This window comes from Desmodus rotundus, chromosome 5 (assembly GCF_022682495.2).
Source record: "Desmodus rotundus isolate HL8 chromosome 5, HLdesRot8A.1, whole genome shotgun sequence".
In the NCBI taxonomy this organism is placed as follows: domain Eukaryota; kingdom Metazoa; phylum Chordata; class Mammalia; order Chiroptera; family Phyllostomidae; genus Desmodus; species Desmodus rotundus.
Window position 1 is genome coordinate 12,841,356 of NC_071391.1, and position 13,577 is coordinate 12,854,932.

At 42.3% G+C, this 13,577-nt stretch overlaps 1 protein-coding gene across 26 annotated transcripts in view; it reads left to right on the forward strand.

Moving 5' to 3' along the window:
- Positions 1–13,577, forward strand: part of CELF1 (CUGBP Elav-like family member 1) — a 68,229-nt gene that overhangs the window by 45,512 nt on the left and 9,140 nt on the right. For 15 of the 26 annotated variants that reach the window (XM_053925188.2, XM_053925198.2, XM_053925182.2 and 12 more), the window contains 9 exons: positions 440–627; positions 2,456–2,538; positions 2,892–2,940; positions 7,427–7,561; positions 8,101–8,180; positions 8,494–8,655; positions 11,029–11,104; positions 12,539–12,667; positions 13,004–13,117. In XM_053925188.2, coding sequence (XP_053781163.1) covers positions 440–627; positions 2,456–2,538; positions 2,892–2,940; positions 7,427–7,561; positions 8,101–8,180; positions 8,494–8,655; positions 11,029–11,104; positions 12,539–12,667; positions 13,004–13,117 — 1,016 coding nt within the window. Of the gene's footprint in view, positions 1–436; positions 628–2,455; positions 2,539–2,891; positions 2,941–7,426; positions 7,562–8,100; positions 8,181–8,493; positions 8,656–11,028; positions 11,105–12,538; positions 12,668–13,003; positions 13,118–13,577 lie in introns of those variants that run through there. The other 11 variants (XM_053925205.2, XM_053925192.2, XM_053925191.2 and 8 more) reach the window with 9 other exon arrangements.

The following is a 13,577-nucleotide window of genomic DNA, read 5'->3' on the forward strand; positions in this document are numbered from 1 at the left end:
TGTTCTAACACTACTGAAAGAAAGCTTTTTACCTATCATTGAGTTCATTGAGAGTCCTGAATCTTACTCATAATCAATAGTCTTGTGATTTTTATGCGTGTTTGAAATTATTAAAATTTGCTTTAGGAACTTCACCTCTTAAGTTCTTCTGAGAATTTTCATGCTAAATAAGGAATGAAGTGACACACAGTTTCTTAATTAAAACCCAGGATGTTCTAATCAGAATGGTGACTTTAGTTGGGGATCTAATTCTAATGTAGGGGTGGGGTGGTCATGGTGAGAGAGGACCAGGGAACTCTGGTAAATCGAATGGAAGTAAAGGAAGTAGAATCTTCTCCCTGTACTTTCTCAGGAAATAGTTGAGATCTTTAAAGCAAAGAAAACTTACTCTGGAAAGCAATATAAATACATAATATTAGTTTTATTTTATCTAATGCAGCTCAAAGAAAATGAACGGCACCCTGGACCACCCAGACCAACCGGATCTTGATGCTATTAAGATGTTTGTGGGCCAGGTCCCGAGGACCTGGTCTGAGAAGGACTTGAGGGAACTCTTTGAACAGTATGGTGCTGTCTATGAAATCAACGTCCTAAGGGATAGGAGCCAAAACCCTCCTCAGAGCAAAGGTGAGGGTTTGGGTTTTATGTGTGATTTTTGTCATGTGCATGCTCTCTCGTTGCCAGAATGTTCCTACGATCATGTGGGGGGAGGTGAGAGAATCTTATTCTATAGTAGCTATATATTCCAGCTCATACATGTTTTGTGGCTTAAAAATAAGAAGTTAAGGTGATGTCATGAGGCTGATTTGTAAGTTGGATCTTGGGTTGTCTTTTTGTGAGAGCTCTAAATTCAACAGACAGAATCATGGGAGTGTCTCATTTGATCTTGGGAATGAATGGACTGACAAAAATTGTTTAAACCAACTACATAAGGTTTTCTGTAGTTTTTGGCTAGGTAAGCTGAAAGAAAAAGACTGTCCTGTAGCCGTGGATTTCTGTTAGAGTATATAGAGGCCTTGCGGCATGGCTTAGCAAGTAGGAGGGCCTTGTTTGTGGATGACCTGTTTGCTGTGGCCTATAAAATGAACAGGGGAAGAAAGGCTGAGCTGCTGCCAGAAGTACCCAGCAGAGCGGAAGTTTCACAGGACTGATGTAGATAAGGCATTAGCTTTGCCCCTACACAGACCGGCATACTCTTAATTTTTCCAAGGGACCAATTCAGAGAAATTTCTGTGAAAGCTGTTCTATAGTGCAAATGTGAACAGGTATGATTGTCATGTTTGAAACCAGTTTTAATAACAGGATCTAGAACCATAAATTATTTTCTCTTTTTGGCATAGTTTACCAAAAATATAAAGTATTGCAGTTTTTTTAAATGACTGGCAATATAATGTGTAATAATTGAAAATCTTAATTGCACAGTGATTTTGAAATAACTATGTCATATCTCATGGACTGTAGACACAGGATTTACAAGATACACCTCCTCCCTCCTATCCCCAGCAATGATACAAAATACAAAACCTACAGATCTCAGTCAGCACCGTGTGCTGTTAGAAGCTTAATTATATTTGATGAGAACCAAGAGCCCCCCAAAAAAAGATACTAAGGGGATCTTGCTCTTAAGTCATTTTATAATTTAATAAGTGATAATTATGTTTGAGGTATATGGTAAAATTGGCTGCAAAGTAAGGAGTGGTTTGTTCCAAAAAGGAAGAGTTTCCGGTAGACAAAGAGCCATAAGAGTTCAAGGTCCCTGTCTGTTTGTAGCTGAGTGCTCTTGCCCAGCACACTTTCCCGAGCTCAGACAGGGTGGGTTGGATGGCTTGGTACTGTGAGCTTTGTAAGGGAAGTCATCTTTCCCAAAGAAGTTATAGGAACAGCTAAAGGAGAATTTTAATAGAACTAAGACAAGGCCCTAGCCAGGTAGCTCAGTTGGTTAAAGCATCATCCTGATACACCAAGGTTGTAGATTCTATCCCTAGTCAGGGCACGCACAAGAAGCAACCAGTGAATTTATAAATAAGTGGAACAACAAGTCGATGTTTCCGTCCGTCTCTCCTTCCCTCCCTCTCCCCTGCCCCCTCCACTTTCCTCCCTCTCTCTAAAATCAATAAATAAAAATAAAGAACTAAGAGACTATAACAGTATAGAAAATGTGTGGTTATTTTTTCTCTGCTAGGTTCTGTGTCTCTGTCTCTGTGCCCTCAGCTAATTTTAATAAACCCTGCTCTTTTTAAGTTCTAATGAAGCATAGGGCAAAAGTAGGCTTACAGTTGTTTATATGGAAAATAATACAATAATAAGTAATGATATACGAGTAAACTGTGTTTCTCATACTCGCAGTTGTAAACCTCTTTTGCCCCAGCCCTGTATGTCCAGGGAGGATTGTGTGCTCTAGGAATTTCTGCTTTCAAAGGACTGGTTTGATTTTGTGAAATCTTGTTTATTGCAGGGTGCTGTTTTGTTACATTTTACACCCGCAAAGCTGCATTAGAAGCACAGAATGCTCTTCACAACATGAAGGTCCTCCCAGGGGTAAGAAAGCTCCTACTAAGTGGAACTGGTGGTTTTGACATATGGAACATACTTAATATGTATCAGGTACACACTGAAAACCATTTGGGGGAAAGGGTGACTGCCACAGGAATGAATGTAAAGGGAACTTCCAGGGAAGATAGGCTGAAAGTAGTTCTCTCTCAGCTAAGAGAATTCTGACTGCTTGACTCAATGTTCTGTCCTGGTATTTTGCGGAGAAAAGTCATGAGGTAGTCAGATGTGAGTTCAAAGAACTCTTACAGGCTCTAGTTTCAGCGTTCCTTTAAGAGTCCTGGTACTTCTGAATGCCTTCAGTGTGTGCAGTGGTAATACTCATGTGCTTTTCTTTTCAGATGCACCATCCTATACAGATGAAACCTGCGGACAGTGAGAAGAACAACGGTAAGCAAGCACGTTGGCTTTCCCCGACCAGGTTTCTACCTGGCTTGTTTGCTATTCTCGCGGCATCTGGATTGCATTGTGTGCTAAGTAATTTCTTTGGGGGTAGAATTGACATATAGCATTATATTAATTTTAGATGTACATCATAATATTTTGATATATATTGTGAAATGATCGCCACAATAAGGCTAGTTAACATCCATCACCCTATATGGTTACAAAAAAAAAAAACACTTTTCTTATTTTAAGAACTCTGAAGGTCTATTCTCTTAACAGCTTTCAAGTATGTAATACAGTATTAACTATAATTTCCATGCTGTACCTTACATCCCCATGACTTATTTTATAACTGGAAGTTTGTACCTTTTGAGCCCCTTCACCCCTTTTGTCCACTCCCATGCCCCATCTCTGACAGCCATCGATCTGTTTTCTGTATGGCCTTGGGTTTGTGTTCTCCTTTTAAGATCAGCGAGATCATACTGTATTCGTCTTGCCCTGTTTGACTCGTTTCACTTAGCATAATGCCCCCCACGGTCCATCGATGTTGTTATAAATGTCAAGATGTCCTTTTATTAAAAGATTTTATTTATCTGTTTTTAGAAAAAGGAGAAGGGAGAACCATCAGTGTGTGGTTGCCTGTGTGCACACACATTTTCTTGAGTGATTCATCTGTGTCCTCTTCAGTTGTTTTCATGTCTCTCTGTTGTAAATAATGCTGCAGTGGACATGGGTGTGCTGTATCTTTTTAAATCAGTGTTTTCATTTTCTTCAAATAAATACCCAGAAGTGGAATTGCTGGATCATATGGTAGTTCTAGTTTTAGTTTTTATAGGAGCCTTCCATACTGTTTTCTATAATGATTGCACTAATTTATATTCCTACCTCCAGTGCACAAGGGTTCTCTTTTCTCCACATTCTCACCCCACATTCTCACCAACATTTGTTAATTTACTTGGCTTTTTGATAATAGCCAGGTGTGAGATGATACCTCATTGTGGTTTTGATTTGCATTTTCCTGATGTTATATATTTTGAGTTGTAACCCCTTGTCAGGTATGTGATTTGCAGATATTTTCTCATATTCGTAGGTTGTCTTTTCAGTTTGTTGATGATTTCCTTTGCTATGCAAAAGTTTTTAGTTTAATGTAGGTCCCACTTGTTTTTGGAGTCATATCCAAAAAGTCATCATCAAAACTGATGTCAAGGAGTTGACCACCTATGGTTTTTTTCTAAGAGTTTTATGGTTCTGGGCCTTACATTCAAATCTAATCCATTTCAGTTACTTTTTGTGTATTGTATAAGATAAGTGGTTCAGTGCTGTAAGTAATATCTAAATTGTCTATTTTTTCATTTTTTAAAGTAAGTGCGGTAAATAACTGAGGTAAATAGAGTTGATAGGGAAACATTACAGGAACACTTGAGATAAACTGTATTTTTAAAAAATTGATTATGCTATTACAGTTGTCCCGGTTTCCCTCCTATGTCCCCCCCTCCACCCAGCACCCCTACTCCTTCACACCATTTTCATGTCCATGGGTTGTGCATAGGTTCTTTGGCTACTCCATTTCCTTTACTGTAGTTTATATCCCCGTGGCTGTTCCATAACTACCTATTTGTACTTCTTAATCCCCTCACCTCTTCACCCATACCTGACCCCTGACCCCCAATCTGGGAACCATCAAAATGCTCTCTGTATCCATGATTCTGTCTTTGTTCTTGTTAGCTTAGTTTGTTTTTCAGATTCAGTTGTTGATAGATAAGTATTTATTGCCATTTTATTGTTTATAGTTTTAATCTTTTTCTTAAATAAGTCTCTTTAACATTTCACATAACAATAGTTTGATGATGATGAACTCCTTTAGTTTTTTCCTGTCTGGGAAGCTCTTTATCTACCCTTTGATTCTAAATGATAGCTTTGCTGGGTAGAGCAGTCTTGGCTGTAGGTCCCTGCTTTTCATGACTTTGAATGTTTCTTGCTAATCCCTTCTATCCTGCAAAGTTTTCTTTTGAGAAATCAGCTGACAGTCTTATGGGAACTCCCCTGTAGGTAACTAACTACTTTACTCTTGCTGGTTTTAAGATTCTCTCTTTATTTTTAACCTTTGGCGTTTTAATTATGATGTGTCTTGGAGTGGGCCTCTCTGCATCATCTTGTGTGGGACTCTCTGTGCTTCCTGGACTTGCATGTCTATTTCCTTCACCAAATTAGGGAAATTTCTCTCATTATTTTTTTCAAATAGATTTCCAATTTCTTGCTCTTTCTCTTCCCCTTCTGGCATCCCTATGATGTAAATGTTGGAATGCTTGAAGTTGTCCCAGAGGCTGCTTACATTATCTTCATTTTTTTGGATTTGTTTTTCTTCTTCTTCTGACTGGTTTTTTGCTTCCTTAAGTTCCAAATTATTGATTTGATTCTTGGTTTCATCCATTCTACTGTAGATTCCCTGTAAATTGTTTTTTATTTCAATTGGTGTATCTTTAGTTTCCAGCTGGATCTTTTTTAGGCTGTTGAGGTCCCCACTAAATTTCTTGAGCATCCTTACAACCAGTGTTTTAAACTCTGCATCTTACAGATTGCTTACCTCCATTTTGTTTAGCTCCTCTGCAGTTTTGATCTTTCATTCGGGCCATGTTTTTTGTCTCCTCATTTTGGCAGCCTCCCTGTGTTTGTGTCTATGTATTAGGTATTGTGGCCTAATGTAGTAGGTGTCCTGTAGGGTCCAGTAGCACAACCTCTCTATCTCCCAAGTGGGTGCTCAAGGTGCACCCTTCATGTGGGCTGAGTACACCCTCCTCTTGTAGTTGAGCCTTGGTTGCTGTTGGCAGATTATTGGGAGAGATTTACCCAAGCCAGTCAGCTACAAAAACTGGCTGTGACCACTGACCACCAGCCACTCCCCTCCTTGGAGGATCCGCTGTGCAGGGGCAGGGAAGTGTCACTCTGACATGGTCTGTAGCTGTCCACTGGGTGTGCAGGCTCTGGTGTTTCCTTGGTGGTGCAGACCAAGGTCAGCCCCCACCTGTGTTTTGCCCCGGGGTCACCCTGCCTGAGCTATAAAGCACTCTGAGATGGTTGCTACTTGTGCTGGGCTTGGAGATTCCCAGGCAAAGGCAAACTGTGAATCTAGGCTGTTTGCTGCTAGTGGCAGACCTGGGACCACTTAGCAAGAGGTATTGGGGTTGGGGGCTCACTGAGGCTGGCTGTTGCTTGTTTGAAAGGATTTGGGAAGTAGTGAAGCATGAGCCAAGACCAGCCATTCATATGGAAAAGCATCTTTGGTGGACCCAGTGAATTGGGTGGGGCAGAGTCTTTGGAGATCGCCCAGGTGGGTCAAACAGTGTTAGCCAGGTTGATAGAGTCTCAGACATGGCACCCACCTGCGGGCTGCGTGGCTCTGTCGGGAGAGAGTTCAGGAAAGGGACAGTGGCCTCTGCCCACCTTTCTGTCTGGGAAAAAGCTGTCCCCCAGCTCTTGCCTTTGATGCCAGACACTTCATTTCCTCCCTATATCCCACTGGTGCCTTTCAAACTGCCACCCTGGTGCTGGAGTTCAGAGGGAGTGAGTCTGAATAAGTCTGTGTGTAGGTTCTTTAAGAGGAACTGCTTGGGGCTCCAGAAGTTTCTTCTACCAACTCAGTCCCCACTGATTTTTGCAGCCAGAAGGTAGGGGGGCTTATTTTCCTAGCATGGGAACCCTGGGCTGGGTGGTCTGCTGTGGGACTGGGACTCCTCACTCTGAAGATACCCCTCCTGAATTTTTATCCACCACACCTGGGTGTGCAACCAGCCCATTCCGCGTCCCCACCCCTCCTACCAGCCTAGATGGATGTGGTTCCTTCAGTTCCATAGTTGTCAGAGTTCCATTCAACTCAGTTTCGGGTGGTTCTGAGTGATGGTGGCTTTACATTTTAGCTGTAATTGTGAGGTGGCTGTGTGAGGAGACTGCCGTGTTTACCAGTGCTGCCATCCTGACGGGACGTTGGAACGTTCTGATCGCTGTGATTTCTTACGGACAGAAGTGGGGGGTGGTGAGTAAGGAAGGAAGAAGACCTTAGTCCTCAGGAGGACAGTTAGAAAGGGAAAGTGGATAGATTGACTCTCTGAAAGGTGTGTCCTGTTTCTCTAAGTCATATCAGTGAAGTGTGAAAACTCATTCTTTAGTATAGTAGTAGTTTTGTTAGTAATAGCAAATACTACCAAGTGCTAGGTAAAAAAATTTGAGCACTGTGCATTTAATAATACCTACAGGTACCTTTGAGGTAACTCTCATAAGATCACAAAGCTACTTTATTTTTTCTAAGTGCTTCCAGTGATAATTTTAAGATACCATTGTTTGTACAGGGAGGAGCAAAGTATATCTTAGAATCTGAAAATGGTATCAAGGCACCAGAGCCAGGGTTCAAACCCAGGTGGTCCTGACTCCTGAGTCTTTGGGCTACTGTGTCTCGTATAATAACGTTCAAACTTTCTGTGTTTTACTCTCTCAGCAGTGGAAGACAGGAAACTGTTTATTGGTATGATTTCCAAGAAGTGCACTGAAAATGACATCCGAGTCATGTTCTCTTCATTTGGACAGATTGAAGAATGCCGGATATTGAGGGGACCTGATGGATTGAGCCGAGGTGGGTACATTTTTAAACTTCTAAAGATACGCCTCTTGAAACTGGATTTGCTGTTTAATTGGACTAGTGGAAAACAGGGATCTCCAGCCGATGTGGCTCTGTCATGATGGAGAAGTTGGGTGTGGTGTTGTGTGTCTGGGTCCTGTCCCAACTCCCACAGTTCATCCCTTCTGTATTCTCCCATTATCCTTCAGGAGTTTCTAGTCTGCCCTTCAGTGTCATGTATTAAAATTCTCTGTTTTTATGCTTAGAGATGTTCTTGATGTCAAAATGGAAACACTTTTTTCCTGAGAGGAACTGGAGGCTGTGAATCCTCCTTTATCCCTCAAGCACTTTGTTTCCTGTCTCAGCTTCCTTGGTTTTTAGCACTGATCACACTGGTGTAACATGGCTCTCTCTTCCACTAGATCATGAACTCCTGAAGGCAGAGACCATGTCTGTACTGCTAGCGTGGCGCTTGGCACGTGGTGAAGTGCTTAGTTGATGTCTGTAAATAAACAAGGAAATGGATGAATGAGTATTGATCCTTCTCTTACCAGGTTGTGCATTTGTGACTTTTACAACCAGAGCCATGGCACAGACGGCTATCAAGGCAATGCACCAAGCACAGACCATGGAGGTAGGGAACAGATGAATGCAAGCGGGGAGCTCCTTAGCCTGAGGGTGCTAGGACATTTGGCCTTCAAAGCCCAGCAGCACGTATAGCATCTGATTGTTCTAAAAGTTAAGCAGGCCAAACATAAATTAACATTAAAATTAGCATATTGGAACTAGTTGCCCTTTTAAGTTATCTTTTGCCATTTGCGTGTATCAGGAAGAGAATCATTTGGCAGTGAATAAAATTAGGATGGAGCCTGTGTGTTATTAGAAATGAGGATTTTTTCCTATACCCGAAGGAGGAATTTGACCCTTTGGTTTTGGTCTTTTCATAGGGTTGCTCATCCCCCATGGTGGTAAAATTTGCTGATACGCAGAAGGACAAAGAACAGAAGAGAATGGCCCAGCAGCTCCAGCAGCAGATGCAGCAAATCAGCGCAGCATCTGTGTGGGGAAACCTTGCTGGTCTAAATACTCTTGGACCCCAGTATTTAGCAGTGAGTCTTTGTGGTTTGCTTTCTGCAGACTGTGCAAGCTCCCAGCTGTTTCTTCTTCTGCTGTCCCCAGCTAACAGACACAGTGGCATTTACAGCTTTTAGCACACTGAACTTTTGTGTAAACATTCAGGCAATGCAATATTCTTTAAGTCATGTTATTTTCTGTCTCTCTGGTCACACATCTTTGATTATATCTTGAGTAATCTCCTGATAAAAAGACTTAGAAACATCTCATGTTCCTGCCCCCAAGAAAAAAAATTCCTGAGAGAATCTTAACTACCAAATATTTTTTTCCATGTCTTTTTCTACCAGACGTAGAGGGCATTATTAAAGACCTTATTGAGTCTCTCTGAAGAGTATGATAAATGTTTCTCTCTGCTAATTGAGAGGTCAAGCATGGACATTACTAAATGAGTATTACAGATGTATATTTGAATTCACTATATAGTAAATAGATTTTCTTTTAATTTGATCTCTCTCTTGTTGAGCTTAAGTCATATAGTCCAAAGGAGGGACAAGCTGCTATTTATCATTAAGTTTTACTAGGTCTGCAATATTACAGATTATCACTGCTTAAACCTTTAAAAGGAATCGTAGACAGGACAATATAATTAAAACTCTGTCATCTGCAAATCAGAACGAAAAGATCATCTGTAAAGCTACCAATGAAAGAAAATAAATGGTGATACTACTAGATTTATGTAGATAGTCCAAAAATATATAATTGGAATAATTAGAGTCATCCACTCCTCATCCTTGCAAAGATTATTCTGTATAGAAACAAGAAAGGCAATGATTTCTGTCCTCCAGTACTGAATTCTGGCTAATTTGATGCACCCCTGGTCTCCATATTCTAATGTGTTAGAAATCCTGGGTCATTCTAACTAGTATTTCTCTGAAATCAAAAAGTGTAGATAGTTGTTCTGTTTCAACGGATCAGATTGTTTCTTAGTGCTAGAACATCGCTTAAAAGTTTCAAAAATTCAGAGATATCTTCTGCCAAAATGATAATGCTTTGAAAGTGATCTCCATGATGTACATTTACTTTTCTTGGAGAGTTTAGAGCTTCTTTTCAAGGAACACTCCCTTGTTGTTGCCAGCAAGTATGTGATAGTATGTGGTGAGAGCTGTGTTTTCTTTAAGTTAGGTATGATCCCCACCCTAAGAGCTGTTCTTGTTTATGGAGGAAATGGAGGGGCCAGGTACAGTATGCATAATTCCCTAGTTGGGACTGAACACATTGCCTAAGATATTTATTTGAGAGGACAAAAATGAAGACATGGATGTTAATGGGCTGTGTAAGTGATAGTGCATCATCATTAGTTATGAAGGTTTTTTCTGGGAATATGTGGATTGGACCTGGTTTCTGTTGGACCAGAGCAGTAGTTTTTAATATTTGTGGGGTTGTGGACCCTTTTGAGAACCTGGTAAAAATTGTGCTCCCCTGCCCCCCCCATTCTGTTTCTGGAAGTTTGTGGACCAGAGGGATTCATGACAGGGAAACCAAGTCAGGTGTTTATGGGAATGGACAACAGGTTGAATAAAAGATCTAGAAACGAGAATGCCACTTGTCCATAAAGAACACTGATTACATTTGAATGGAGCAAAAGTTTTCAGCAGCTTGGTTAGATGAACATTGTGGTTTGCTGAGATACAGAATAAGGTCAAGGCCACGGAGATCCATAAGCTCATGGAAAGGTCCTTTTGCTTCATTTGTTACAGGATACCATTGAAAGAAAATGTACACTGAACTGATATGGACTGATCCATCAGTCATCTGGTCATCTGCAACTGCGGAGACCAGTTTGGAGGGGAGGAGATAAAGGGCTCGATGGATGTGTAGTCGTGCATGGGTCTGTTGTGGCTGGGAAAGAATGACTCTGAGAAATACCCTGAAACGGTCAGATTTGGTATTTAAAATAGTTGTTTGAAATAGAAACTGGGTATCCAGATGGAAACAATCTGCAAAATAAGATGTAAGGACTTAACTAAGGAGAACGTGGGGGAGAGGAAATAGAAATGGCAGTCATCCATACCAGGCACGCATCGCAGTCGACTACATAGCTACTTGAGTTGAGCTTAGTTCCCTGCTCTACTTCTGTCCTCTGCTGTGCTGCGTTCTGTTGCCCGGGCATTTGAGCTTGGCTCATTACTCAGTGAACATTACTGTCTTCTGGGCCAGGGCTTTAGCTATGTTGTATTGTCCTGTGCTGTCGAAAGTCTTGTTTCTGTTGTGTTGGCTTGGGTTCTTGTCTTCAACATTCTTCTCTCTGGGGGCCTCTGCACTCTCGCTTTGCTGTGCTGTAGAGTTATCCCAGATGCAGAACCAGCCCTCACTCTCACTCTTGTTCTGTTTTTTGGTGTAATGTCTAGCTTTATTTGCAGCTCCTTCAGCAGACTGCCTCCTCTGGGAACCTCAACACCCTGAGCAGCCTCCACCCAATGGGAGGTAAGTGTTTCACTGCTGCGGAGGAGCAGCAGCAGCCAGGCCAACAGACCCAGCTAACAACAGTCTGAGAGTTTTGCACCGTTGTGCGGAAAAAAAATTTTTTTCCACTCACATAAACCTGACATGAGACGAACATCCCAGGACTCAACTGCCTTGTCTCTAGAAGGTGACTCTATTAGTCATTGATGCCAGATTGTTCTGGGGTTGTCTTCTGCTCCCCATCCCTCTAAATCTCTGTTGAGGAAGAAGATGGAAAAGAGCTATTAGCACCTGCAGACTCTCTGAGGCCATGTTGATGAGAAGGAAATCGTTGCAGCTCTTTATATCTACAATAAAGAGACTTTTCCAGTCACTCTGAAGAAAAGCCTAAGAAGGCTTCCATGCAAATGGCTTACCCTGAAGTTGCTAGAATCCAGGCAGTTAGTTTACCTCTGTGTCTTATGTATGTCATGCCATAGGTAAATTACCTTTTGTTGCTGTTACCATGCATGGAAGACTTAATTGATAAATACTTGAGCTTATAACAAAACGGGGTTCCACAGACAAACCAGAAGAAGTTGGTGGGGGTGGCGGTGGGGAGCTTCAGACCTGTCTGTCTACCCCTTGGGCCGTGGGATATGGCTAGGCAAGTGCGGTTGAGAAAGGGGTGGCAGTCTTGGGGTGGCTGCATTTTGCCATTTGACAAATTTTGATAGTTGTGTGCTTTGTCCCAGGGGCTAAGGAAGTTGCCAGATTGTGAATCTGTGTTGTAGTTTTTTATTCTCATTAACTCTTCCCCCCATCCCTCTGCCTTCCCATCATCTACTAAATGGTTTGCAACGCATTGTCAATGTGGTTTGACTCTCAGGCTCTCCTTTTAATTGTCGCCTAAGGTTCCATTTGGAAGCCTTTCTTTCCCTTGTTTTTTCTCTTCTGATGACTAATCTGCTATTCAGGTGGTGGTTTTTCTTTATTCTTTCTCTTGCTGTCCTCACATGTGTTCTCTCCCATTGTTCCTCCCTTTCTGGGTCTCTGCTACATTTTCTGGTTGTTATCTCCATTTCAAAGGACACATTCCCTGTAAAGACTGAGTGAGGGAGGGGCTTGGATTCAGTCCCATTCTGTGCCATGGGTTTTGGCTTTGTCGTCCTCTGGCCCCATGGTAAACCACAGACGTCCTTCTCCTTTCTGGTTTCCTAATTGCCTGTCTCTTTATTAATGCTCACTTGGGGTGGCGTGCAGTTGGATTATATACTCCTTCCGAGGAAAGTATGTCAAGTTTCTTAATGAGTTGAGTGATACCTGAATCTTTTGGAGTCCTGTAGGGTTGCTCATAAGGCTTATCTAGAACATTTCCTCTTGGGAACTAGCTTTCTCCCAGTGTATGCTGTCATTGCTGGAGTGGATGGAAGGCACCCGTATCTGCTCACTGATCTCTTGCTTTGGATGTTGCAGGGCTGAATGCAATGCAGTTACAGAATTTGGCTGCCCTAGCTGCTGCAGCTAGTGCTGCTCAGAACACACCAAGTGGTACCAATGCTCTCACCACATCCAGCAGTCCCCTCAGCGTACTCACCAGTTCAGGTAAGTGTGGCATGGGCCAGAGGGCCCTTGTGTGCCTTGGACAGAATCCCAAGAGAGGGGTATGTCATTCTGGAGAGTAGGAAACGCCCATTTCCAAAGGAGACAGATCACGAACAACAGGTTTTCGTGTGCCATCTTCTGACTTAAACATCTCGCAATTTTTAATTTCTTATAACCATCCTTTGACTTGATGTTCAGCAGGAACAGTTATCAAAATTAGTAACTGAAAACCATCTTACTAAGAGACTACTTAAGTAGTACCACTCTTGGGCTTTGCTTCCTGTTGACATGAGAAGGTGAGTGTTGGCTTGAGTTTAACTCACAGATTTCTGGTAGCAGGGTCCTCACCGAGCTCCAGCAGCAGCAGCTCTGTCAACCCCATTGCCTCCCTCGGAGCTTTGCAGACATTAGCTGGAGCCACGGCAGGCCTCAACGTCAGCTCTCTGGCAGGTGAGCGGCAGCCCCTGGATGTCATTAGGCCGTTCTTTGTGCAGGTGGCACGCTATAAACAACTCTGGTAGGGGCGCTGTTAGAATGAGGGAGTGGCCCAGTGAACTTAATAATCATGTGATTTTGAATCAGACCTGAGTTACAGTCCACCTCTGCCCCTTCACTGGCCAGATCTCTTTGACCACCTTTCCAAGGTCATCTTCTCATCTATGAAGTGGGAATAGAATACTTTGAGGGTTATTAAGTTAAATGAGAACGCAGGTAAAGTGCTGAGCTCATTGCTCAGTACAGTGTCCAAAGGGAAAATGGGGCAAGTCGTGTGTGAGTGGTGTCCCTTCTTGCACAGATTAAAAGGCAGTAATATCTCCTTTAGCAACGAAGCTTGGTGAGTGTCCTAAAGTCTGAGCACTCAGATGCATATTTCTGCTCAGGGTGATGCTAAGAGCAAGATAAAAGGGAG